The sequence below is a fragment of the Arachis duranensis genome, chromosome 2, assembly GCF_000817695.3.
Source record: "Arachis duranensis cultivar V14167 chromosome 2, aradu.V14167.gnm2.J7QH, whole genome shotgun sequence".
In the NCBI taxonomy this organism is placed as follows: Eukaryota; Viridiplantae; Streptophyta; class Magnoliopsida; order Fabales; family Fabaceae; genus Arachis; species Arachis duranensis.
In genome coordinates, this window is record NC_029773.3 from 87,235,239 (window position 1) to 87,261,367 (window position 26,129).

General features: G+C 33.7%; 4 protein-coding genes and 1 non-coding gene across 6 annotated transcripts; 1 reads left to right on the top strand and 4 right to left on the bottom strand.

Annotated features, from left to right (window-relative positions):
* Positions 1-4,025: 4,025 nt before the first annotated feature.
* On the bottom strand, positions 4,026-10,047 carry LOC107475668 (uncharacterized). The gene is made up of 13 exons (XM_052257938.1): positions 9,646-10,047; positions 8,831-9,003; positions 8,491-8,594; positions 8,301-8,363; positions 7,941-8,044; positions 7,767-7,853; positions 7,399-7,601; positions 6,500-6,701; positions 6,342-6,392; positions 6,160-6,258; positions 6,009-6,068; positions 5,609-5,730; positions 4,026-5,373 (listed from the first exon to the last, which is right to left on the bottom strand). The coding sequence occupies exons 1-13, from the start codon at positions 9,910-9,912 to the stop codon at positions 4,239-4,241; spliced, it is 2,670 nt and encodes an 889-aa protein (XP_052113898.1). The 5' UTR covers positions 9,913-10,047; the 3' UTR covers positions 4,026-4,238.
* A 985-nt stretch (positions 10,048-11,032) lies between these two features.
* On the bottom strand, positions 11,033-14,907 carry LOC107475567 (peptidyl-prolyl cis-trans isomerase CYP18-1). The gene is made up of 5 exons (XM_016095229.3): positions 14,759-14,907; positions 14,562-14,636; positions 13,526-13,687; positions 11,644-11,802; positions 11,033-11,492 (listed from the first exon to the last, which is right to left on the bottom strand). The coding sequence occupies exons 1-5, from the start codon at positions 14,759-14,761 to the stop codon at positions 11,409-11,411; spliced, it is 483 nt and encodes a 160-aa protein (XP_015950715.1). The 5' UTR covers positions 14,762-14,907; the 3' UTR covers positions 11,033-11,408.
* A 696-nt stretch (positions 14,908-15,603) lies between these two features.
* LOC107475568 (growth-regulating factor 9) lies at positions 15,604-18,632 on the top strand. Of its 2 annotated transcripts, none has more exons than XM_021135839.2 (4): positions 15,604-15,823; positions 15,931-16,299; positions 17,120-17,593; positions 17,967-18,632. In XM_021135839.2, exons 1-4 carry the CDS (start codon positions 15,763-15,765, stop codon positions 18,395-18,397), a joined length of 1,335 nt encoding a protein of 444 aa, XP_020991498.1. In that variant the 5' UTR covers positions 15,604-15,762; the 3' UTR covers positions 18,398-18,632. The 2 variants fall into 2 exon arrangements, with proteins under 2 accessions (XP_020991498.1, XP_015950716.1); XM_016095230.3 differs by having other exon boundaries at positions 15,608-15,823; positions 17,117-17,593.
* A 3,759-nt stretch (positions 18,633-22,391) lies between these two features.
* On the bottom strand, positions 22,392-24,919 carry LOC107475669 (pentatricopeptide repeat-containing protein At4g32430, mitochondrial). The gene has a single exon (XM_016095328.3). It carries the CDS (start codon positions 24,845-24,847, stop codon positions 22,520-22,522), a length of 2,328 nt encoding a protein of 775 aa, XP_015950814.1. The 5' UTR covers positions 24,848-24,919; the 3' UTR covers positions 22,392-22,519.
* Positions 24,920-25,006: 87 nt separating this feature from the next.
* TRNAV-AAC (transfer RNA valine (anticodon AAC)) lies at positions 25,007-25,080 on the bottom strand. The gene has a single exon. It is a non-coding gene; the product is annotated as a tRNA-Val (tRNA).
* Between the last annotated feature and the right edge of the window lie 1,049 nt (positions 25,081-26,129).

The window sequence follows — 26,129 nt, forward strand, 5'->3', positions numbered from 1 at the left end:
CATTGCAGTTTAGGGTGCTGCTATTTGATTGTGAACTGGCACAAACACCGCAAAATTAATATATAGCATGGTTGATTTAATGCAGTTTAAAATTGCTTCTGTATCATCAATTTTGAATTCTTCGAAATTTACCAACGGTTATGAACCGTCGTTATTTAAGGACTGTTATTTTTTTTAAAATTTATTTGGTGGCGGTTAGAATTTTTAAATTTATTTTTTGGCCGTTTTATAATTGTCGCTAATTCTCTGGCTAAACGGCGACAAATATATTGTATTTTGCACTGCAAATTGATGCTGTTATTAATTCGAGTGTACTAGGTATTACTAAGAGTTGTATAATCAACTTAAAAAAGTGTATATTTAAAAAAATATTTAATCTTAAGATCTACTTTCCACTCTGTCCTTTCAAGGAATTCATCTATGTAGCTATGTCTTGTGGCAGCTCTCCACCTTGCCTTTGAATTAGACATCTCAGAGCACTCTCTATTGCCTGTATATTTATCTTTCCGACTGCTATTTCATCCTTCACTATCTGCCATTTTATGTTCTTGACTGCTACTTCATCTTCCACTGTCTTTCTTTTTAATTTTTCGGCCGTCAGTTTTACTTGTAGTTCAAGTAGTACTCTTTGGGTTTTTTCTTGTTGAGTTCCATTGCTCGATTGATGGGAAGTCATATCGAAGAGTTGACTAGAAATCTGTACAAAATATTGGGGATCAAAATAATATTTTATTTTTTAATAATTTTTTTAAAATGTATTCAAATAAATTTAAAAATTAATAAAATTAATTTTTTATTAAAAACACTTTTTTTTATTTAAATTAAATAGATGATAGTGTGTGTGTGTTTTGAAGTGAAGTTGAATAAAGAGATGGTAATATATTTATGATGGAAAAAAAAGGAAGAATTTTACTACTTCTTACAAAACCATTTGTCAAAAAAAATAATAAATAATAATAATAACAATAACAATAATAATTGCTTACAATCTTTTCATCACCGGCCAATTGATAATAATGAAGGCAGGAAGAAGAATTTTTAGTGTTGTGAAAGAATTATTCAATACAAGCGTGCTGAACTTAGACATTATAACATGTTACGCTTGATAACAGCTTAGCTATATAAGATTAACTTAGCATTTTCTTAAAGAGAGAGAGAGAGAAACAAATTAATCATTAATATATCCAAACACCACTTAATTCAAAAGTTAAATTTATTAGTCAAGTTGTAATAAATGCTAGAATATATATATCCACGTACAGTCAACGCTAGAAGTGCTTAAAGAACAGATAAACCTATTAGGGTTTGTCAATATAATTAGTTCGTAATACATCAAGCAAAACAATACATAGTCAAAATGTGATTCCAGATTATAACATCAAAAGCACTACTCAATTAGTAGGGATCTATATATATTCATATTTCTACTAAACTACGGTAATATCGCATTAAATAGTTTCAACTGGATCCAATAAAAGTAATCACACTCTTCATCTACATAACATAAGTTAGGTAACTATCTAAAATCTTACAAGGTTCCTTTTTATTTATTTGCTCTCAGGCTTAATTTGTTTTTTTCAAGTACTATTCATTCATTGAGATTTATCATTTATAGTATAACATTTTCTTTTAAGAATTGATTTTGCGTGGTTTGCGGTATTTTATTTAGTGGCACTTCACTACTTCCTACAAATAGCATCTTTCGAAAAGTAGCGTTTTTCAATAGATTAGTTGATTCTAAACGAAAACACCAATATAATGAGTTATTAAATTAAAAAAAAAAAAACTTTAACATAAGAACTATACAGTATTGTGAAAGAATCCAAGTACACCTTATAAAACTATTTTTCAGATATTAATTTCAATTAATCAATTTAGGTTGATCGAGTGGTCAGCTCACTGACTCGCTCATAGCCTTAAGTAAATGTCAATCGAAAATTTGAATCATGCTTTGTATATGCAACAATATATTATTCAATAACAAATCCTTAAATGCCAAATTAAAAAAAAATATTGTAAAAAACAAAAAATAAATATTGATTTCAAATTGAAACTGTATTTTAGATATTGACCCATAATATTTATCAATGTGGCGGAAAGATTTTCATGATAAATAAAATTGATAATAAAATATAATATAGATGGATAGGGATGCATGTCAAGAGAGTATATATAAGTTGAATTGAGTTGGAAGAGGGAGCAGTAGTTTCACATGCACTAGTTATAATAAGTATTGACTGCTAGCTGAGTTTACATGCACCTCTCACCATCAAACTAATAACCCTTGTGGTCCACCTCAACATGCATCACACAATTTTTATTCTTCCATTTCCATTATTATTATTCAAATAACTAGAAATCTATATGATCTTTCTATTCTTCTCTCTGCCACTCAATTATCCACTATGCCATTGATTACCCCTCAGCAAAATTGGTAAACATCTTCGTCATCATCATGACTTACATTATTTCTTCTTGTGTTAACATTATCATCATTACGTTTTTAAAACATCTACAATTATTTATATCTATATATGGAATTTTGTACCATATATATAGATGTATATTGATTCGGAATCATGCAATAAAGGAAAGTAGTATAATTCCATTGGAGTATAGTTTGGACTTATATTATTTCAGTGTATGTGTACATTATTTTGAAGAAGAAAAAAAATGAGTAAACTTATTAGTCAAATTATTTATCACTATGAATTATAAAATATATAAGAATAGAATCATAGAAATTGACCCAATGCATGCATGCGTACAGTGATGACATATTTTGTTTTTTGAGTATTTTCTTTCTTATTATAAGGATTTAGGAAATAAGATATAATAATCATATTTGATTAGCTTGTTCTTCCAACTACTATTTTTTTTTTTTTTGAATTGATTAGAAATCCTCAATGAACTGATTAATTATTTAATAATCGGATATTAATTATAAAAAAAATGAAGGCTGAGTTGCTAATGAGAATGCTTGCATTGTTGATCTCAAAATTTCTTTGTTACAATAATTTCTAGAATATATATATATATTCCTTATTTATTTACTTCATAAACAATTTCTTTATCGTGAATCCCTACTTATTTCTTTGACTTTTGATATAGCTAAAGCAATGTACGTGTATTAGTTTCAGTTTTCTAATAACTCTTGGCCCGTTAACTTTTTAGTCACAGTGTGAGCAATAATGATTAATGAACATTTCAAATGGCATCATTCTATATATATAAATACCATAATGTTTGAAATCATATATGGAATAATAAAACGTCCTTTAATTTGCTTGTCCGGGTTCATTGAGAATCTTAGTAATTATTATTGCCAGGGTTTGCATTATTCATAATTTTGATTTTTTATTTCCTTCTTGTATGAAAAACTTTGTTACTATCCTTTGACTAATGACTACTCAATTTTGGGTATTGGGAATTTTCTTGCTCAGCCCACACCGACCACCATACATGGTCGGTTTCTACCACCTCCTAGGACTGTGCTTGAGGATCTTCCTTGTAGGGTAGGCTTCATGCAGGTTTTTACTTTTTATTTTACTTTCTTGTTCCATGTGCTTGTGTGAGGAATATTAGATGTTTAATAGTGAACATAATATTTTTGTATAAATTGTACATTGATACAATATCTTGTTTATTATTAAATTTGGTGTAAAATTTATTTTACATAAGTTATAGTATATTCAATAGTCACCAAAAAAAAAAAATAGTATATTCAATAGTGGAGATTATGTATTGATTTAATGTAGGGGATAAAAATAAATAAAAACCAATTCTCTGCTCTAAAATGTCTAAGAAAATTTAAAAAGCATTGTAAAGTTTCTTTGCTATTGTTGCTAATGCTCTTAAGTCTTAACTTGTAAGCTGTTTAATGTGTTGAATTCTAAATAAATGTGGTGAATTGTTGTCGAGTCTTCCAAGTTCCAATTATGAATACCATGTTCAAAGACATTCATATTAACACATTTTCATTGAAATTTGAATGAACATTTGGTACTAAAATTAAGCATGGAGAATGGTAGGAAAACCCTTTTCTTGCCACTGGATCAGTCTGGTGTTTGTTGGAAAAAACCATATGAAGAAAGCATATATACAATAAAATAGCCTAATGATAATTAGAGAGGAAAAATAGAAGAGATATTGGTGTTAGAAATGCAGAACCCTAAGAAGTAAGAATATACAACTTAGAACAAAATGAAGACTCATTGGATACACCCCATTCCCCACTACTATCCAACAGAATCTTCTTGAGTGGCTTCATCATCTTCATCCATGGAATCAATATCATCCTGCTTTTGATCCTCCTCCTCATCATGCTCACCACCCTGAGTTTCTGCATCAGACATTGATCCATGTTTTGCATCAGCTATGTCATCATCGCCAGTGTCGCTGCAACTCTCAGTTTCCGAGTCAAATAGAGCTATAACATTGTCTCTCCCTTGATTGGCAGAGACTCCAGATTGCCCCCTTGAATCAGTAGCAACAATGCCAATCGTCTTGCTTTGTAGTTTTTGTTCATCATTTCTTCCGGCACCATCAGCATCTGAAGTAGGAGTGATCTGATTCTCGGCCACCATACCATTCGAATCATGCAATGGTCCAGAACTTGCATTGTTGCCTCTGCTTGGAGATTCATTATCTTCATGCACAGATGGAGCTGTGCTGCAAGCCCAACTACCGGCAACTTCGGAAGTTATAAGGTCTGCTGTTTGGATTGTGTCTCTGGCTTCTGTATCCTCGACGGTCTTTTGAGTATCGACATGATTATTTGATTGCGAGTGATGTAAAACTTGCCTAGTAGTTGTTTGAACATGGTCTTCAGTTTCTTGTCCATTAACATCATCATCAAGCTGCATAGTGTCCCCAGCTAAAGCATCATTCCTGTTCAAATCGAAGTTCCGGTCACCACAATTTGCAGGACTCTCAGTCTCAACAACTCGCTCGGTGCATATGGCATCTCCCTCAATCATAGGTGCCGTGCCAACACCATCTATATTCGAACCGAATCCATCTCTAACACCATGGTCATGATCTGCACTGGTGAATTCGGCTTCTTGCGTATTCTGGCATTCTTCACTTCTTAAATCGCAGTCATGCTTCTCGGTGACACTGGCTTCCTCGCTTGATGTTTCAACTTGATCTCTGTTAAGCTTCTGTGCAGAATTAACAGATCCTGCCTTTGCAGCATTTTCTTTTTCTCTGGGTGATGTTCCACCCATGGCTCCATCCATATCAACTGATGTGTTGTCATAATTATCTTCATCTTCTAGAGTTCTCTGCATAGACTTTAGTTGCTCTTGTTGCTTAGCAAAAAGTACTTGTATCTCTGCGGTTGTGGAATAAAACGATCGTAGCTGTGTTTCCCTGCATCACAAATAGTTGTGGTTATTTAGTGATTGAGCTTCAGCCGAAGTGTATCAAATTATCATCACCATGAAGATTGAGGCAGAAGCATACATGTTGCACTAAAAAACAGCTACACCGTCAATCAGCATTTCACACTAAAAAAAAATCTACCATTCAACCCTTAAATACATTATCCTATTGAGACTAGCCATGTCACCCATGATGAATATTAGCAATCATATAAAAACCTTACCGAAGCATAAGCCTTTCTCTGGCACCTTTTAACCTCCGTCTCTCAAAATCAAGATCTCGCATTGCAGCATTTATTTCAAGCTCAAGAACTGAAACTTTAGCCCACGCTTCTTCTCTAGCTACCTGCTAACAACAGCAACAAAGAAAGAAACTTCAGGTGGAAAAGAAATTAATCAGATGGAATGCTGAAGAAACAGATCTGCTATGGGATTCAGTATTCCTTGAACCATAAGCACTGGTCAGCACAACTCATAGAATAACTTTGCATTCACATAGAAATGACATTAGGAAAAATAAGATAAGAACACAGGAATTACTGCAAAGCAGACATTATTTTCATAAATGGTTTTGTACCAAAAGCTATCTGTATTCTATACCATGAACTTCCTTTTCGTCTATACCTTTTCACTTTCAAGCTCTTTCTTTAAACTTCTTGTCTCCAGCTCAAGTTCTTCTACTCTCTGCTCATCAATCAGCAGAGAATTAGTTATTCCCAGCTAAACCAAAATATGGATAAGTAACATGAAACTCCATATAAAGTTATCTTTGTACCTTTTCACCGTTTGCAGAGGCCAGCTGTTCTTCATGTAATTGTGTTTCCAACTGACGAACTTTATTATCGGAGACAACCAACTTTTGCCTAGTATCCTCCTGCATTAGAAAAGGAATAACATTTGTAGTACATAAAATTTGGCACTAAGGCTTGGCTAACAGCATCAGCATCGTAGTCATACCAGCTTGGATCTCAAGGTTTCAACCAGCGAAGAACTCTCCCTCTCTGACTCCTGCAACAGATCACAAGAAACCACCAGTAGGCAACTTAAACTAGACCCAAAAAGTAATTAAGATTTTTTTATTACTTTTTTCAATATTAGTACCAAAACTTTCAAACCTGGAGCTTATTTATTGTTTCTTGTAGTTCTCTTTCTCTTCTTGACGCAGCATCAGAAAGTCGTTTTAATTCTTCCTGAGCCTCAGACTGAGCTCTATGAACTGCAGCCTTTAGATCATCTGCAGCCTTTTCTTGCTCTTCTTTTCGCTTAGTTTTCTCTTCATCTAATTGTTCCTTCAGTTCAGTAATATTTACCTTTTGACTGAGAGAGTTACCATATAGACCAACATAAATATTAGCACTTCAAATACCAGGAAAATAAATTTTAAAAAGAAATAAATATAGAAAACGAGCTCCAAAAGTGATTCAAAATTAGTTTAACAACTTCAACAGAAAAAGACAGGCTGAACCATTTTGATAAGCTCTAATCAGAAGCCACTATAAATATCAATAAACTTGAATCAGGACAACCTGAAATTATTGGGGAAGGGGACGGGGATGGGAGTAGAGGTAGGGTACCCCACGGGGACTCGCAATATCCCCGGGAAGGTGGAATTTACTAAAATGTCATCACTTGTATAAAAAGTTATTAGTTATCATGGTGGATATTTAATATTTGTATTAGATTATGTTAAATTGTGTTTGGAACTTTGGATTGTGTTGATTTATGTTAAACTTTGTTGAATTTTTGAAAGATTGTGTTATGAGTTTTGTGTTAAATTGTTTTAAAAAAACTTTAAAGACAATACCCATGAATACCCGCGGATATCCGCCATCCTCGCGGAGACAATTAATCAGGGACCCGTGATGGGGATGGGGCGGGAATGGGGGCATATTCATAAACGTGGATGGGGAGCATCACGGGTATCCATTGCCAGCCCAAGAAATTACATAATATGAAGTATTCATACCATTCAATATCTACATCAATGATAAATTCTGAATCCAACAACGCATACCTATGTATTATAGCATTTGCTTCAGCACATGACTGCATGTAAACACTAAGATTCTCATTAAGGTCTTCCAATGCATGTTTCTGTTCAGCAGATATTTTGTTAGCTTCTCCCAACTCCTTGTGTTTGAGATCGACCATTAGCTGTAACTCTTTCAATTGATCAAGGTAACCTTTTGCTACCGACACTTTGACTGATTTCAGCTCCTAGAGAATGGATCATATATTAGGTAAGATATTGTAGGTTTTAAGCAACATGAATAAATAAGTTTAAATTAAGACAAAGATTTGTTCTGAAATCCATTAGATGCACAAATAGCCATTAAATATCACGCTGGAAAAGTAAGTCATAAAATGAATGAAATTACATACATTTTCATGAAGTTCAACAGCTGCACGATTTTCATTACGCAAGGTATCAATTAAAACAACTTGATTCTCCAATTGCTTTCTCAGTTCCTGACAACAAGAACATTGGATAACTTAAAGAAAAGAAAAAAGGTTTGCTTCACTCATTTATACTTCAATCCTTCAAAATTAACACACCGTGTTTGATCTTTGAAGGCTTCTGAAATCATCAAGAGATATAGGACCCTCAGGAGCACCAATGCCTAAACCCTTCAATCTCTTGTTTTCAGAAACGAACTCCTCTACATACAGGGGGAAAAGTTAAAGCAAAAAGAAAATCAGTATCAATCTCGATACAATATAACCTATACAATCGAATAAACTTGTCTCAAAGCAACATCCTGCAACAAAGCATAGCAAAATTATGACATTCATCACATATGAAGCTTTAAACTTTGACAAAATAGAGGTCTGAGTTCTGCTTATGAGCATAAACCAGAGTATAATGCAAGAATGACTAAGAATAGTATGTATGTGAGCTGCTAATCATAATGCTACCTGCTTTCCGTTTGGGAACTGCATTATCCGTTTTGGAAAGAAAAAAAAGATACATTGCAAATTCTAACAAATATCGATGCAAGTGTGTGTGTGTGTGTGTGTGTGATGAGAGTGAGTTGTACCATGGTGGGATTGGTATAAAAGATAAAATCGTAATAGAATCACTGAATTCCAAAGGAACTCATATTACCATGTTGAGGGGGAGCTGAAAATGATATAATATCTCCATGATGAACTTTAACAGCAGCATTATTCTTTTTCAATTTCTCCCAGTTCAGATAAGTCCCATTTGTGCTAAACAAAAAACAAAATATGAAGCGAGCAAGACAAATTCCAAATTAGACAACTTGCAGCACCTAAATACAAACTGACACATCTTCAACAGATTCAGAAAAAAAATTTAAAATGACTTGGCAATTGATGATACAACAAAAATAATAAATCTATACCACTAGGTGGGACAAGCTACATGTAAATTACACCTCGGTAGAATGCATGTAAAATAAATCCAAAAAAGAAATGGCAACAACCTCGTATCTTTCAAGAATACAGACATAGTGTCCTCCATATTTTCATTGGTAACCCTCATCCTATAAATTTTGCAATGGTTTGCACTAACAGAGTTGGAATCAATCTGGAAACGCACATCCTCCATCAATCGCCCAATGCAGTGCTCATCAGCAGTCAACAGAATATTAATTCCCTGCTTACAGTTCTCCCAGTCAGATGAAATTCAAACAATGCTGCAATTATTTGATGCTTCTATCCAAGAAAAAGCAAAGATTGTTATGTACCAAAAATTAACTAGTTCACCAAACAACCACAAAACTTTTATCTCCACAGCCCATGTGAAGTATGTTATTGGATCAAATGATACCACCTTGTCCAATCATGAACCATGTCGATAGCAAAATCATTGAATAAGTGATATCTATACCCTTTATTTCTTTTTAAAGAGAAAAAAAGCTTTCCCTTATTGCATATAGTCCTACATATGAATCAGCTTCTTTCGTTTTCAAAATCATTTAATAAAAAATTACTTCTTAGACAATTCTAAAAAATTTAAAACAAAAAAACACTTTTTCGCCTATAATGTGAATAAATCCAAGTTCGCCTATAAGTTGAATACAAATAATCTGTAAAACCTACATGGCTAACTACACATTCAATTTAAAGTTATGCATTTTCCCTTTCCCTATCCCTATTGTCCTACGTAACAGTAACTTACAAAGAAAAGTTAACCTTTTTTTTTTTTTTCAAATAATTTGAGGAAATCCAAAAGTGCTATTCGAATTAAAGCTCAAGAAAAAGTGAATATAAGTAATGAGAGAATGTTACGAGTTACCTGGGTTCTTTTGCGAGCATTGTTGGAAATGGCGGTGAGAACGCCCCAAACGTGAGGGTCGGGAGTGTTATGAAGTGGCTGGGTAGCGATTTTGGAAGCGACGGAGAGGATGAAGTCTCTAGGGTTCAATGGCGGTTGTTGTTGCTGCTGCTGCTGCTGTTTCTGGATGGGTTCCGAAACGACGTCGTTGGGTGTAGAGGTAGGGAGATGAGAGACGGTGGTGTTTGGGGTGGTTTCTGGTTTGGCGTCATTCTCCTCTGTTGCCATTGAAGAGAGAGAGTGGAGAATTGGCGGGGAATTTGAAACCCTAGTTATGTAGTTACCTGAATTTTGTGGTAAAAGTCAACACTGAGTTGTGGTTGCTGGTTTAGTCAACACAGATGAACTATGAGTGAGACACTAACAAAGACTTGTAACTAATGGGAAATGCATCTTTCATAAATTTTGTTTTTAAAATATGATTTTTTTATTATTTAATATTTTTTTCACGTATTTATTTTTTGTCCTATTTAAAAAATATATAATAAGAGATCATATTTTATAAAAAAGAAAATTGACAAATCCATTTATGTAAATAATGTTCTTTCATGTTCGTCGTACTGAAATAGATAGTTAATTTTAAGTTTTCAATAAAATTTCTAAATAAATAAATTTAATCTCTTGTAAACAATGTTAATCTTAAATATTTTTTATTAAATAAAAATATTATATTTATTATTAATAAAATAAATTTTAACTCTTTATTTTATTATGTTTTATATAAATAGATGAAATTTAATAAAATATCCCGTTAATAAGATAATAGCAAATCAATTTTTTAAAAACGTTATGCTCCTTACTCTACATAGAATAAATTAGCATTCGTCTATTAATAAATATCCTTACCATGTGTTATTCAAAGTTATTGAAAACAAGGACTTGATTTCATAATTTATAAAAACAAAACTAAATAATAAAAATAAAAATCAATTAAAATTGTCTGATGATAAATATCTTTAGAATATTTTTAGTTAAACCATAAATTTATCTTTAGTTGGAAAAAATATGGGATAAATTCTTTGTTTTTTTTACAAAATTCATCCGTATACATTTTTTTTTCCTTTGAATGAAGAAAATGTTTTTTCTTCTCAAAAAATCTGAATGACAAAGTAATAGGGAATAAATTTTTAGATAAAGATAAATTCATTGCTTTCAAATATTAATAGACTATTGTATTCTTTATATTATTTTTTTAGTCCTGAATAAAACTTCCTTTTGTATATATATAGTTTTTCTTTCCTACTAAACCTTTTTAAATTATGCCAATGAGTGATTCAGCTTCGATTCACAAAATTCCAAACAGATCTATCATTAAGATAACTCTATTCTAATCATGTTTGACATTACATATACAAATCTCTATGGCCTCTTTCATTAATCTTTGTACAAGTTTGCTTGGTGATGCAAACAAGATGAGATTGTAACACTTAAAAGCCATGGACATTCCATATAAAAGAAGAAAATAAGAGAAAGACACACAATACAAAAGAATCTTGGTCCTAAACATTACAGAAACATGACCATTTTTACACTAATCCTTGAAAAATGTATCTATCGACATGCCTTTGTTCATATCTCACAAACATGTTAATTAACTCAATGCACAATTTACTTCTGTATTTCTCTTAATCAGAGGTCAAGAAATTGGTTAAAATTGAGTATTTAATAATTCCCTTTACCCTCCCTCTTCTTGTAATGAGAACTGCTGAGACAAGTTTAACCACTTAACCAGCAAGCGGATTAGCATGTATCGTGACTCGATTGAGCCTAATCTCGGCAAGTGGACGGTCCCCTGCTCCTGTTTGAGTCTGCACAACATAAATGTTAAGTATATATTAATAACTGTTTACCATGATTAGCTTTTCTCAGTTGAGTTTTCTATCAAGCCAAGATGATATAAGTTGAAGGCTAAGCCTTAGCTTCTACAAGCAAATTTGCAGTGGCATAAGAATCAGGTACCTTCTCCATGAGATCAAGAACTTCAAATCCATGGATTACTCTGCCAAATACTGTATAAAGTCCATTTAAATGTGGCTGCTTTGCATATGTTATGAAGAACTGGCTTCCATTAGTGTTTGGACCACTGTTAGCCATTGACAATATTCCTCTTGCATTGTGCTGGAACATAGAAAAGGGCAATGTGTTGGCCATTGTAATCATGCTTTGAAGAGAAATGTCAATAATTAGCATTCAATATATAAATCACAAATGCCCCACTATGTTTATGTCAACTCCCAAAAAAACATGTCAAAACAGGTACCTGTGGGAATAATCTGTGACGAAAATCTAAATGGAGACCCAAAACCCCAACAGGGATGGGACCTCCCCGTGAATAAACGGAGAAGGGGACGGGAACAGGGGCAGAGGTACCCACCCAATGGATAGTGCTTAAATGGGGACTTGCAAAATCCCCACGGGGAAGGGAATCCACCTCCACGGATATTTTGGGAAGCGGACGGGAACAGGGGCAGAGGTACCCACCCAATGGATAGTGCTTAAATGGGGACTTGCAAAATCCCCACGGGGAAGGGAATCCACCTCCACAGATATTTTGGGATGGCAATGGATACCCGTGGGGGCAGGTACCCCTCTCATGCTCCCCATCCACATTTATGAATATGCCCCCATTCTCGCCCCATCCCCATCACGGGTCCCCGATTAATTGTCTCCGCGAGGATGGCGGATATCCGCGGGTATTCATGGGTATTGTCTTTAAAGTTTTTTTAAAACAATTTAACACAAAACTCATAACACAATCTTTCGAAAATTCAACAAAGTTTAACATAAAACAACAATCCAAAGTTCTGAACACAATTTAACATAATCTAATACAAATATTAAATATCCACCATGATTTTATATAAGTGATGACATTTTAGTAAACTCCCCATTTATTCGCGGGGCAGACTCCGTTCCTCGTCGGGATTTTACAACTACCCATTTAACCCCCCATCACGGGTAATCCCCATGGGTACCCGCTTCCATGGATATTTTTGTCATCCCTTTACGGGATGGAATGGTCCCCGCCCCCCGCTCCCAAGAGAAATGCACCCCCGTCCCCTCCCCATCCCCATTTATTTGTCTCCAGCGGGAAGATGGATATCCGCGGGTATTCATGGATATTTAATTGAAAATTTTGAAAATAATAATCTAAAAAAAAAAACATAATAATTAATAATCATAACATAAACGAATCCAACTTACACAACTATCCATAATACATTCATTATAAAAAAAATAATACCATTTAAAAGAAAATAACATAAAGCTCCGTCTTGTATTCTAATTTCCAAGAATTCAATTTAGATAAATTATGGGGCATTTGGTAATTTCACATCTTGCGGAGATTTCACGAAAGTAACTGTATTACAATTCTACAATATAACACCTATATTTCATACACCTAAACATTGAAGGTCTTGAAAACCTAAGGGAAGCCAACTAGATTATGACTTCTTCAAATATGATAAAAGTTGTAAGAAATAAGCCTTGAACAAGAAGAAATTGCTTGAAGTAATGTTAACAAGTCACTTTGCACAAACTTTCTCCTATGGATCTTATTGATAGCAGTATATCTCCATTGTAACCTTAATATCATCGAACATAGATGGTATTATCTATGTCCTTTGACAGGAAACACAAAAAATGAAGTACTTAGTAATGTTCGATTCATCATAAGATCACAAAATACGCCATTTCTACAACCGAATTCTATAGTTCCAACATTAGCATTGAGAATTAAACTCAAAACAAGTAAAACAGATTGACAGACATGAAGCAAAAGGAAAGCATAACACCAATGGCATAGCTTCACAGTAATTAGCACAGAGCCTGAACTTACCTTAAGAGATTCCCTAATCTCGTCATTGAATTTCTTTCCCCATATGCTGGTACCCCCTTTCCCGGTACCGGTTGGGTCTCCCCCTTGAATCATGAAACCTTTGATGTTGCGGTGAAATATAGTCCCATCATAATAACCACTCCCACACAATGCTAAAAAGTTCTGAATAAAAAAAAAAAACATAAAACCCACAATATTTGAAATTGTTAGGTCACAGCATCCTTCAACAAAAACAACCAATTATCACCTTCACCTCTTGCAAGAACAAAATTGGCTATCCTTAAGTCTAAACTATCATTATTAAACTTCACAAACACAAGTGACACAGAGGTAGTTCCATTCACAATAATCAATTTGTCTACTCTAAAAGCAAGTTAATTATCTTATTCAAATTAAAGGGATAAATTACACTAACAACCTCTTAAATGTTTGCGTGATATTACACACGACACCCATTGATTTGTCATGCCAATACTAACCTCCCCCTTAGCGAAGGTTTGATTCATGGAATATTTTTGCATTCTTGAAAATTTTGCACGGGAAAAAGAGTCTAATTTTGGTATATTGACGACGTAAAACTTTTAGACACCTAGATAGTTGTCCAATCACATCCTTTTTTGGATGACCATTCATGGAGTCAATGCAAAAGGTACTGACTCTTGCTACCATGACGTTACATAATTGGATGATGCACGTATAAAACATTTTTACAATACATCAAAATTAAATTCTTGGAAAAAAAATTCCGAAATAAGATTTTTAGTAGGTAGAAAGTGAAAAAACCTCAGTATCGTGCTTATTTTACAAATAACAGTCTGTATTGTGTAATATCACCTATCCTTATGAGAGAGTTCAGTGCAATCTACCCTTAAATAAATTGGTTACTTACTCTAAATTCTCTATCAGCAACTCGAAACTTGGAACTTGTTTATAGCAAAATAAGTATCAAATAGCATGAACCAGCAAATTGTGATTAATCTTACTAAAACTAAGACAGAAAAGGAACACAAATTGAAGGGGTTGAAAGGTTAGTTACCTCAGAAGTTTTTGGGACCTCATCACAGAAGATTTCGCACTTGATGTCTCCTAGATTTGTGTGCAGAGTCACCGACTGAAATAAACAGTTTCAACAACAACCAAAGTGAGTGAGATTCACATTCACATAATATATATAACTATGCACGCACGCACGCAAGGTGTTCGACGAAAGTACTCCAAGTTATTACAACTCACCATTTTGTGTGAAATGTTTGAGAAGATGAAAATCACGGCAAAACGAGACCTGTGATTGGGAAGTTTTCAACTTTCAATGCGCTATGAACTATCAAGCGCTGGTGCTACTCCGATAGCCAGTCGCTAGATTCTTCTGGAACTAATATTCGATTTTTTTTTTCATTTTTCTTTTTTGGACATTTTTTTTGGACTTGTTTTTTGGACATATTCTTTTTTTTATTTTTGGGCTTCTCGTTTTCAGACTTCAGGCCCAATGTGACCAAAAAGTGAGAGACTTAAGACCCAAATAAGGAACCAAATTCTGTCAAAAAAATGGAAACAAACTACCAAAAAATTGCAAGTGGCGGTTGATAAAAAAAAAAGAATTGCAAATGGTGTTATTTCTTTCAATTTTTCAATTCTGAAAAAATAAAAAATTATCTTTTTTAGATTCTTATTAGTAATCAACAGAAGCAAAAGCAATAAGAAAAAAGTAATAGATATAAAGTTTCATCCAAAAATGAAGGTGGCGGTTAAATAAAATTATGATTTTAATTAACATATTTTTTTTGGTGACTGATTTTAATTAACATATGATCACATTATAAAAGTTTAAAACTACTTTAGACTATCAACTATAGGAAATGATTTAATAATATTTGTCAGAAACTCCCACTTTTTTAATGCTAAAATGTTCACTTGCAATGAACCGAATACAATAAATGAATAATTAAATGTGTCTGAAATAAAAATTAATTAATGGGATCAAAATCTTGATAATGTTTATCTGTTCTGTACACTTCTGTTTTCCACTTTCTCTCTCACTTCACTTTCTATCTACAGTGTCAGTAGTGTACTGAGTAGAGTGAGTGAGTCATCACGGGAAATAAAGAAAGAACAACAAGTGCTTCTGTCACTTCTTTCTTTATGAAAAAACTACTTTTGATTTTAACATTTTCAATTGATACTGAAAAAAGAAAGAAAGATTTTAAAGGGGCACTTTTTTGGTTTCTCCTTTTCCTTATATGAATGTGACAATGGAAGCCAAGTCTCTTGAAGCTGTTCCCTCTTCACACAACACTTCTGGTTTCTTTTCTCTCCCACCCCATGTTGTTTTTTTGTGCTTTTTCTTTTCTTTGCTCACTTTTATGTGTTTTCTTCTGGTGTTTTTTGTTGATTATTATACTTTCTAGGTGGACCCCAGAAGAAGATTGACATGGGACAAAAGATGGATGGTGGTGGTGGTGTTGGAGTGATCAAAGAAGAGAAGAAGAACACAACAAGTTTTGAAACACTGAAGAGAGCAGAAGAGGAAGAAGGAGGAACAATAAGAAAACCTGCTATGAACAAAGCATGGCAACAACAAGAAGAAGATAGGTGCTGTTGTTTATTGTTCACAGAAGCTCAAAGGCGTGAACTTCATCATCAAGTTCTTACCTTCAACTACTTTGCTTATAATCTCCCTCTTCCTCTTCCTCTCCCTCACCCTCATCATCACCTTGTGCTACCCTTTGGTTCTGGCTTTGGTGTTTTTCATAAGCAATTTCCAAGCTATATGTCAGGTTTGTAACTTTTTTTTTTTGGAATATTTCTGATAAGGCCCTTTTCAATATATACATATATCTGTGTAAACCAATATATTGTTTTTGGATATTTTTAGATTTAAGTTGGATTTGTTCTCCCAACTAGTGTTCTATTTAGGAGTAGAATATGGTTGGTCACACTCATAATATGCCTCTATCATGATGTCACACCCTTGTTGGCAAGGTTTTCAAAATCTTGAATTAACTTAGTTTATAAGTTTAGGTCCTGAACATCAAGTTCATAAGTTGAGTTTCACTATTTAAGTTTACTTTTCATGAATTTAGGTGAACTCTTGAGTTTGATTAGAATTGCTTATAGGTATATGTCTATGTTATTTTGAACTTTTAGTTTCTTTCCCCTTTCCCCTTTTATTCATTACCTTAATTTGGATGGTGGTTTATTAGAGTACCTCATGTTGGATTGTCTTGGAATGAATTCATTGTTTCATTTGGGCTTAATTAATGATAAAGTTTTGTTTTGTGCTTTTTATTTCAAGAATTTAGGAATAGTTTCAGGTTATGTTTGGTTTATAATTTGAAAATTATGGTTTATTCCAACCAAAATCACTACTTTCTATTCTAAGCCAAATCATGTTTTAAGACTAAAAAAGATGTTAAAATGTAATATATCAACATGGTTTTGCCAAATTTGTTGAAATGAATTAAAATTCAGTTTGCACCTTCAAGTCACTATTTTAGGTGTGAAGACATTCTAAATTTGCTAATTTTTATGCCAAGAATGTGAGATTTTATGAAGACATTCTAAATTTGCTAATTTTGTTCATTTCTGTGTTAGGAGAATACAATCACTACCAATGTTTTGACTATGGAAGTATGATGGATCCTGAACCGAATAGGTGTAGAAGAACCGATGGAAAGAAATGGAGGTGCAGCAAGAACACAGTACCTTATCACAAGTATTGTGAACGACACGTGCACAGAGGCCGGAACCGTTCAAGAAAGCCTGTGGAAACATCCAAAGTTGTTAACTCAAATTCGATAACAAAGCCTTGTAGCAAGCCACATACTACCATAGCCTCAAACACAAAATCTGCTGTTTCAATTCCAACACCTAAGGTAACAAACTTTGGCAACATGACATCGGTTGCTTCGGATAACAGAAGTAGCCGAGATTTATGCAAGAAGGATAACCAGATCAAGAACTGTGTCGGCTACAGTATCAGTGTTATGAGTAGTGGTAAAGGAAGTGTTACCAATGATAGTAATTGCATCTCTGCCGGCATAGGCTTCTCCCCAAGGAGTGTTCTTCAAGGTACTATTCGTGACTTCGCAACAACTTCTGTGACATATTTTCACTTAATATATTGTGTTGTTAGCTGCCATTAGACAACAAAGTGCACTTTGCTGTGTAATTAGATGGACTTACCTAATCCAACAGCAGAGTAGTTGCGAACGCCGAGCATATGCCACATATTTTTGCATGCATTCGACATTTTTGCTTTGTTATTTGAGAATATTTGTCTTTATCTTAGTTTAGGATTAATTTCAATAGCACTAATTCTGATTTAGGACAACATCCAAATTATACATGTAAGAAATTAAGAACAAGACTAATCATGAGGTTGAAGTTTGTTCATTAGAAAAGCTGATTTAACTTTGTTGCTTTTCTTTTACTGTGATTGAAGTTTCTGGTTGCAATAGTTCACACCACAACTACACAAACAGTACAGAGCTTGAACCAGGCAGGTGCCGGAGAACAGACGGCAAGAAGTGGCGGTGCAAGAGCGCTGTTCTCCCTGGTCAGAAGTATTGCACCACTCACGTGCACAGAGGAGCTAAAAGGCGTTGTTCCATAGATCATGAGCCAGTCACTACTCCTACTCCTACTCCTCGCTATGCCAATACCAATTCTCGGCCGATTTACTCTGCCGCGAACAGGACAACGATAACCGAAGCCCGGAAAACAGTTTGCACAGTTCCTAACACAAAACTTTCTATGTCAATCCCAGCAAGTGCACCATTGAGACACAACAATGGGAAGAGTCCTAATAGGAGCAGTGACACAGACACCACCATCACTGACACCATCAATGAATGTAGCTATGCTTCTTTCTAAGAAGCAGTATTTCCAATTTCATGTATCTAAAACCTGTTTAATGCTTTTTGTATGAACAAGTTCGACTACTTATTACTGTTTAGGCATTTGAATATCAGTTTTGTGTATAGTGTGAACAATGAGATCTTGATGTAGGGGATATCTGATGAATCAAATGTCTCACTTAAGCTTAAGCTTGTTCATTTGAATGATGTGAATTAAACATTTTCACTTAATCATCTTTTCTTGTTTGGAATGTTTCTACCTTTAGTAGTATTAAACCACTCTTTTCACCTTAGCCCATGACAACAGAAGTCTCACGGCTCACAAATTCAGTCAAACAGAATACACAAATTCAATTATAATTTTAGTCTTTATCATTATCTTATCTTTATCTTATTTTTATTTATCCTTATTTTATCTTTATTTGCTTTTATCTTTCCTAGGTCAATATTCTATATATATATATATATATAGTTTTACTTTTGTAGTTTACAATTTCAATCAATCAACAATTAATAAAATTTCTTCCTCTTTTCTTTTCTTTCCTTATTAAGTAGATAAAAGAATAAAGAAAAGAAAACTTTGAAATGAAATTTTGTGATATGAACAATAATTTGTCAACTTTGAACAGCTATAGTTGTAATGCATCTCTTCAACTGTTCAACATGACTGATTTTTCTGAAATCCTTGTTCCACTAAAAATCATTCACTTAGATACCTTCAATATATCTGTAACAAAATTCTTTCTAATCAAATTAAATAAGATTAGTCCATGAATTGGATACAGATAATTAAGGATTACTAGATTCCTAACTCGCATTTTCTTATTTGAACTTTATCATTGTAAACTTAGGAGTATATATGTGAAGTCATAAATTTGTCTAAGGAGGTTTGAATTATTATAACTACAATTCATATCATAAGTAAAAATTTAAATTAGAAGGATTGTTATATATATAAAGTTATATCAATAACATAGCAGTTTGGAATAACTTTTTTTAAAAAATATTTCTTATTTTTTAAATATATTTTTTATCAAAAAAGTAATTTTGTCTTTAGATAAAAAGTTTAAGAAGTAATTTTAATTTTAATTTTTTTAATACACATTTCATTAAACTATTTTAAAAATTTAGTTTTCTCAGAAAACAACATATTGCTTACTTAAAATAGCAAAAAACATTGCTTTTTTAGTTAGAAATATTTTTAAAAAAAATCCTAATTTACCTATATATTTATATAAAAATAGTTTCTTAATTCTTTCTTTCAAAGAAGTCAATCCAAATGATGATGAGAACAGATACTCTTCTCATTTTAAACTAACTATTTAAAAATAAAAATATATACATATTAAGAAAATAATAAATACGAACGTCTTTAAAACTATATCACTAGAAAAGTTGCTTTTCAATTAGTACCTATTTATAATTTATAATTTATAATTTATGATTTATAATAAAAATTATTTTGTCATTAAATTTAGGGCATTCTTAAAAAACAATTCATGTAAATTTAATTTTTAAAAAGATGCAATTAATTTCTTCGAAAGATAAGATATTATATCACTAGAAGATTATCATAAATAGAATAAAAATCATAAAAAAAAACGGTCAAACTGCAAAATCTTCCATTTTAATTAAGGAACCAAGATTTCTTAATTACCTTGTGTTCCAAGCAACTTCAAGAAACATAAACCTTTCACTTGATAGGGTTTTTCTATTTTCGTCTAATCAACAATTTTCTGTTAGTGTTGCATTCTACTGAGTACGATGTTGTGTGTTCCAAAGTCTTCAACTTTTGTTCCTCCCAAGAAATCTTCAGATGTTGCCAACAAAAGGGTATCCAAGAAAAGAGTTTTTTCCTCTTCAGAATTTTCCAGCCATGTTGATGGATTCAACAACAACAACAACAACGGTAACAGAGTTGTTCTTGATTCTCGTGCCAACAAGAGAGCTAAGGTGGAAAAGAGTGAAGAAAATCCAAGGATGAAGAAGGGTACTACTACTGATGCAGTAAAGGAACGTGAAGAGAAGAAGAAACCAAGTTCTTCGGGTATGGATGGATTCAAGAATATGCAGTGTTCAGTAATGCTGAAAAGGCTATTGGTTCATCCAGATGGAGTGTATTTCAAGAAAGGAAAGGCTTTGATGGATTTGGAGAGGGTTCAGCGGAAGCTATGGAACAATTTGTACAACAAAACTGATCAATTTGCTGCTGATATCAGAATGGTGTTTCGCAATGTCATGTCCCAGTACCCCTCGGGGCATGAAGTTCATCTAACGGAAAGAAGAGCCAAAGCCAAATTCAAAGCCTTTGAAATCGAATGCAGGGGAGAAAAGGAAACAAATTTCTGGTTCAGATTTGTCAATTGCTATTGCCAAAGCTAAATTGATATTGGAGAAGAAGAGAACCGATGAAGCTGCACAACAGAACAGAGTTTTCTTGCAAAGGAAGAAACAGAGGGAGATGATGCAGAAGATGGAGAGAACAATTTTCTTTGATGATGCTTTCAAGTCCTTTCAGGATTTGGAAAACTTGTGTGGCCATTCACTGACACGTTATTGCACAAAGGAAAATCCATTGTTGAAGAACCTCACAGGTTTGGTTCTTAGGGAAGAAGATTTTGAAGACAACAACTTTCTTAGTGAGGATTTGGAAGAAGGAGAAGTTTTCTGATATTGTTAAATTTTAATTTTTGAGTAGTATTTGATTGTAGTTAATTTCGAATTGACTTGAAACAATTGTAAGTATTATTATGTTAGCATCAATGACATTGTTTATATGTTTATATTCATCAATGTTACTCTCATCAGTGCTACCTCTTTTACTGCGTGAACTATCAATTGGAGGCCATTAAGCACATGCAACTGAGTTGCCTCAAGTATTTACACATCTCACATTGTTCCTCCCTCATATGGTTTCCACTTTCCAGTGAGTGCTATTCCCCCATCTTCAAATCAGCTATAGCGAGAAACTGGTGAGCTCTGAAGCATTCATGAATACAGCGAGTGTGTGAAGAGCCTCCCAAAAGAAGGTTGGAGTCTCTCACACTTGATGTTGGAATGCAAGGGACTTGCCCACCTCACCTCCCTCCAAACTTTAACTATTCTTTTTTTATAATAATGATATATTTGAACGTATTCAGTAAGAAAATGTGACAAATTTAAACTTGACGAAATATTCGCTAATTGGTATGAAAGATTAAGAAAAATAAAGAGTAATAGAGTCTTATATAGCGTGCATAAGTAGGCCAAATAATGTAATAATAAAAGTGTTAATATGTATAAACTGTAGAATTTCAATATTTGTAAATAAAAATTTTCATAATTATTATTATGACACTTTTAATATATATATTTATTGTATTTAATTAGTACTTTTATGTTTTAATTGAATAATAATAGATAAGAATTTTTTCTTTTATTTTTTTAAAATCTTTTACTAAAAGATGATTGGTTAATTTTCAAATTTTGCCAAGTAAGCAAAATTGCTGACATGGCATCGTTAGAAAGGAAAATATGGCTTAAACACAATTTAGAAAAACTTAGATATCAAACTTTTATATATAAGAATTGATAGATAGATAGATAGATGCTATATCAAAGTCTGTTTTGTATAGTTGTTGCAATGTTTTTGTTGATTCTTGATGTTCAAATAATAAGACTCTACGCATCTATAAGGAACCAAAACACATGCATCTAGCAAAGATATCAAACTATAAGCTATGCTCTAACTTAAAACATTCTTATCGCTGAAGATGATTGTTTTGTGCTGCTTGGAAACTTCTGCTGAAAAAATTAGAAGACTAGCAAAAGACACGGATTCATACAAATACATTATTAATGAATATTTGAGACACTACACATTTCATTCCAAAGAGCATTTTCAGAAACAAGCATTGCACTCCATGAATATGATTCTATGCACTTGCATATCTCAGAAACATGTTTAGTGATGTGCACTGACTACACTCAAAGTGATTCTATGAATCAGAAGTCAAGTACTCATAGTCACTAGTCAGTATGTATAGAATTGCTGTCTAATCCCTATTTATGTTAAGGTAAAAGAGAAAAATACAAGATTCGAATTCTTTAGAGTGAACATGATTAGGTTAAATATCAATTGCAAAATACATCACAAATGCTATTCCTGATGCCAGTCTCCTTCCCTTGCTTTGCTCCCTTTCAAAACTTTCATTTGCAATCCAATAAACTCTGCCATGTTACAAATATCCTCAGATTCCGGGTGCGACTTATCCCCGGAAGAGAAACCATGCAAATACAAGGAATTAATACCACCAACGTCCACCCAACTAAACCCAACTTCCTTCTTCACTCCCCTCTGTCTCATAAGTTTCCTCACTTCAGCTACTTTCTCCCATTTCCCTTTCTCAGCGTATAAGTTCGCCATTAATACATATGAACCTGAACTCGCAGGATCCATTTCAACCAACCTATCAATAACCCTCTCAGCCATCTCTATATTCCCATGTATTCTACAAGAACCAAGCAAGCTTTGCAACACTGACAATCTAGGTCCTCCTGGAATCTGGTGCATCAACTCTGCTGCCTCATTTAGCAGTCCTGCGCGACCTAACATGTCCACCATGATAGAATAATGTTCTGGAGTTGGTTCAATTGAATGTTCTTTCACCATGGAGTCAAAGACTCTATGGCCTACATCAACCATGCCTTTTCTACAACATGCAGCTAAAACGGAAAGGAAAGTGATGGAGTCAGGAGTGGTTCCTTCACTCTCCATCTCCTTAAACAAACTCATCACTGACTCATAGTCCCCATGTCGAGCATAGGCTGATACTATTGCAGTCCAAGCAAACTCACTTTTTCTAGGTGTCTCGTCAAATACTCTTTGAGACTCGGCTATGCTCCCACGCTTGCCATACATGTCAAGCAGAGAACCTGAAACAATCGGATCAGTGTCTAACCCACGTTTGATCAATTCCGAATGGCATCGTTGCCCATGTTTCAAAGATATATCCTCAGCAGCAGCAATAGCATTTAAGACACTGCCAAAAGTGTATTGGTTTGGTTTTACCTCATTCACTGCAGCCAAAAATGTAAGGAAAGCATCTTTGAATAAGCTATTCTGAGCATACCCTGAAATTAATGAATTCCATGCTATTATCTCTCTATGGTTAACCTCCTCAAAAATTTTCTTCGATTCTTGAACAGATTCAAACTTGGCATACATGGTAATAAGGCTATTGGAGACATTTGGTTCCGACAAGAAGCTGCTTTTGATGCATAATCCATGAATCATTTCACCTTCCACCACCAGATTATTGAGTGTAATAGAATGTAATAGTCCTATAAATGTAATATCATTTGGATATACACCGTCTTTTCTCATCTCATTGAAAAGAGACACTGCATCTTCTTCTTCAATTGAAATCATTGTCGTCCAAGAGACTACATTCCGATTATTCATCAGCTGAAAAACCAGTTTTGCATCTCTGCCGACCTCACACTTCAAATAAGTCGAGATCAACACATTGCAAACCGAAACATGTGTTCCATACCCCACTTTAAGTGTCAAACCATGTATCTGCCTCCCTAGCTCTAAGTTTTTCATATAACCACAAGCTGAAACTGCACCTGTAAACGAGACATGGTCAAGGGACATCCCTTGCCTAACCATGCTAACAAACAGTGAAACTGCTTCCAGCCCATAACATTCCCCCTCTTGAGCATAACCCGAAAGCATTGCACTCCATGAAACCAAATCCTTCCGGGGCATCTCATCAAACACCCTCCTAGCCTCAGCTAAACTCCCTGACCTTGAATACATGGTTATCAGAGCATTCCCTACGAAAACTTCACAATTGAATCCAAATTTTGCAACAAGAGAATGCAATTGGCTCCCAAAACAAAACCCATGATCACCCCAACAAAAGGCAAGAGCAGTGGTGTATGTCACAGGATCAAACACGATCCCATTTGAATGCATAGAACAAGCAAAACTCAAAGCATCCATGTTTTCCTCGAACCCTGAAAGCACAGTGTTCCAAGAAACAATGTCAGGGCAACTCAAATTCTCAAACACACGCAAGGCCTTCCGAAAATTCCCTGACTTGCAGTACATCTTCATCAGCGAATTTGACACGGTGACCAACGAAATGAACCCGCTGGACACTGCAAAACCATGGAGTTGGCACCCAAGTTTCAGCTCTCCTTGACAAGCCTTGAGAGCCAAGGCAACACCGACCTCATCAACACAGTCGAGCGAACACAGCTGGAACTGGGTCTTGAATACAAATAGGGCATGAAAGGGAAGGTTGTTGTGCAAAAGGGTAAGCATGGAACGCTTAATCGATGCAACTTTTGGGAGAGGAATATGATCGAACACCTGGTGTTCATGTTTGAGTGAGTGTAAAAACTTCGACCCATGTTTGAATAATGATTGTAATGGAAACCGTTGCAGGATCTTGAAGGAAACCTGTGAGTGTAACATGAGAGTACTAATTGGTATGCATAAACTAAAACCAAGTTCATTATATGTCTTCCAAGCTGAAACTTGAGCCAAATCAACTGACAATCTATAATGAGTAATGACTAAGAACTGATATTAAGTAACAAAGAGTTTTGGAAAGAAGAAAACATTAAGACAAAATGGCGTCGCCCGGACTCGAACCGGAGACCTTCAGTGTGTTAGACTGACGTGATAACCAACTACACCACGACACCTTTGCTGTAATTATCTCTAATTTTTATTAAATTATTAATGTAGGATTGATCAATTGCGATTGACTAGATTTGATTATTTTATTTAGATCGAACTATTTCATTACAACATAAATCTCATATTATATTTTTCAATCATGCTTTATGCAGTGAAAATCAACTACTATATAAAATATATGTTGAAATACAAAATATACATTAAAAATATGTAAAATAATACATGTATATACACATAAATATATGATGATTATTTTTTGTATATATCTTTTTATGATGATCAAATTTTTAGATCTTAATTAAAGAGAAAGCAATTAAAGTATATAAAAAATGAACATTCAGATTGCCATTGAACAATTATATTAAATTTAGGGTAAAGTATATTTTTTGTCTTTGAAATTTGACAAAAGTTCTAAAAATACTCCTAAGTTTTATTTTGTTTCAATTTTGTCCTAGAAGTTTTCGATTTGCATCAAATATACTCCTAACGGCTAATTTTTCAAAAAATTTAAGACCAATTTAACAACAATTTCATAAGAACAACGCTCAACACAAGCAAATCAAGCATAATTTTCATGCATTATTGTTAGATTAGTCTTAATTTTTTTTGAAAATTTAACCGTCAATGGTATATTTGATGCAAATCGAAAACTTTAGGACAAAATTAAAATAAAATAAAACTTAAGAATATTTTTGAAATTTTTACCAAACTTTAAAGACAAAAAATATACTTTACCCTTAAATTTATTTACGCAAATTGTAGAGTACACAAGTACTTCTTTTGTGATTTTAATTGGTATTGATCTAAATTGTTTTCTATCATGTAGGGATCAACAACTAAAATAATGTCCCACTAAGTCTAACTTCGGATTTCTATTAAGAAAAAGATAATAGTAATAACTCATTATTACTCTAGTCAGAAACATTTCCAATCCAACATTCATTCATGCTTGATTCGGTGTTTGTGTATGGAAAGAGGCGGATTTTAATTATGTCGCTTCATGGAGAATAACCTGTTTAACTTGTGAGTTCAATGTATGTCTCCGGTTTCCACC

Coding starts and splice junctions, on each gene's coding strand:
- LOC107475567 (XM_016095229.3), bottom strand. Junction 13,688..14,561: donor AGGTCCCAAAAACTTCTGAG/GTAACTAACCTT, acceptor TTTTTTATTCAG/AACTTTTTAGCATTGTGTGG. Junction 11,803..13,525: donor AGATTAGGGAATCTCTTAAG/GTAAGTTCAGGC, acceptor TCTATGTTCCAG/CACAATGCAAGAGGAATATT.
- LOC107475568 (XM_016095230.3), top strand. CDS start 15,763: ATGAATGTGACAATGGAAGCCAAGTCTCTTGAAGCTGTTCCCTCTTCA. Junction 16,300..17,116: donor ATTTCCAAGCTATATGTCAG/GTTTGTAACTTT, acceptor TTTCTGTGTTAG/GAGAATACAATCACTACCAA. Junction 17,594..17,966: donor CCCAAGGAGTGTTCTTCAAG/GTACTATTCGTG, acceptor CTGTGATTGAAG/TTTCTGGTTGCAATAGTTCA.
- LOC107475668 (XM_052257938.1), bottom strand. CDS start 9,912: ATGGCAACAGAGGAGAATGACGCCAAACCAGAAACCACCCCAAACACC. Junction 8,364..8,490: donor TTCAGCTCCCCCTCAACATG/GTAATATGAGTT, acceptor GATATTTGTTAG/AATTTGCAATGTATCTTTTT. Junction 5,374..5,608: donor AGAGAAAGGCTTATGCTTCG/GTAAGGTTTTTA, acceptor TTTGTGATGCAG/GGAAACACAGCTACGATCGT.
- LOC107475669 (XM_016095328.3), bottom strand. CDS start 24,847: ATGTTACACTCACAGGTTTCCTTCAAGATCCTGCAACGGTTTCCATTA.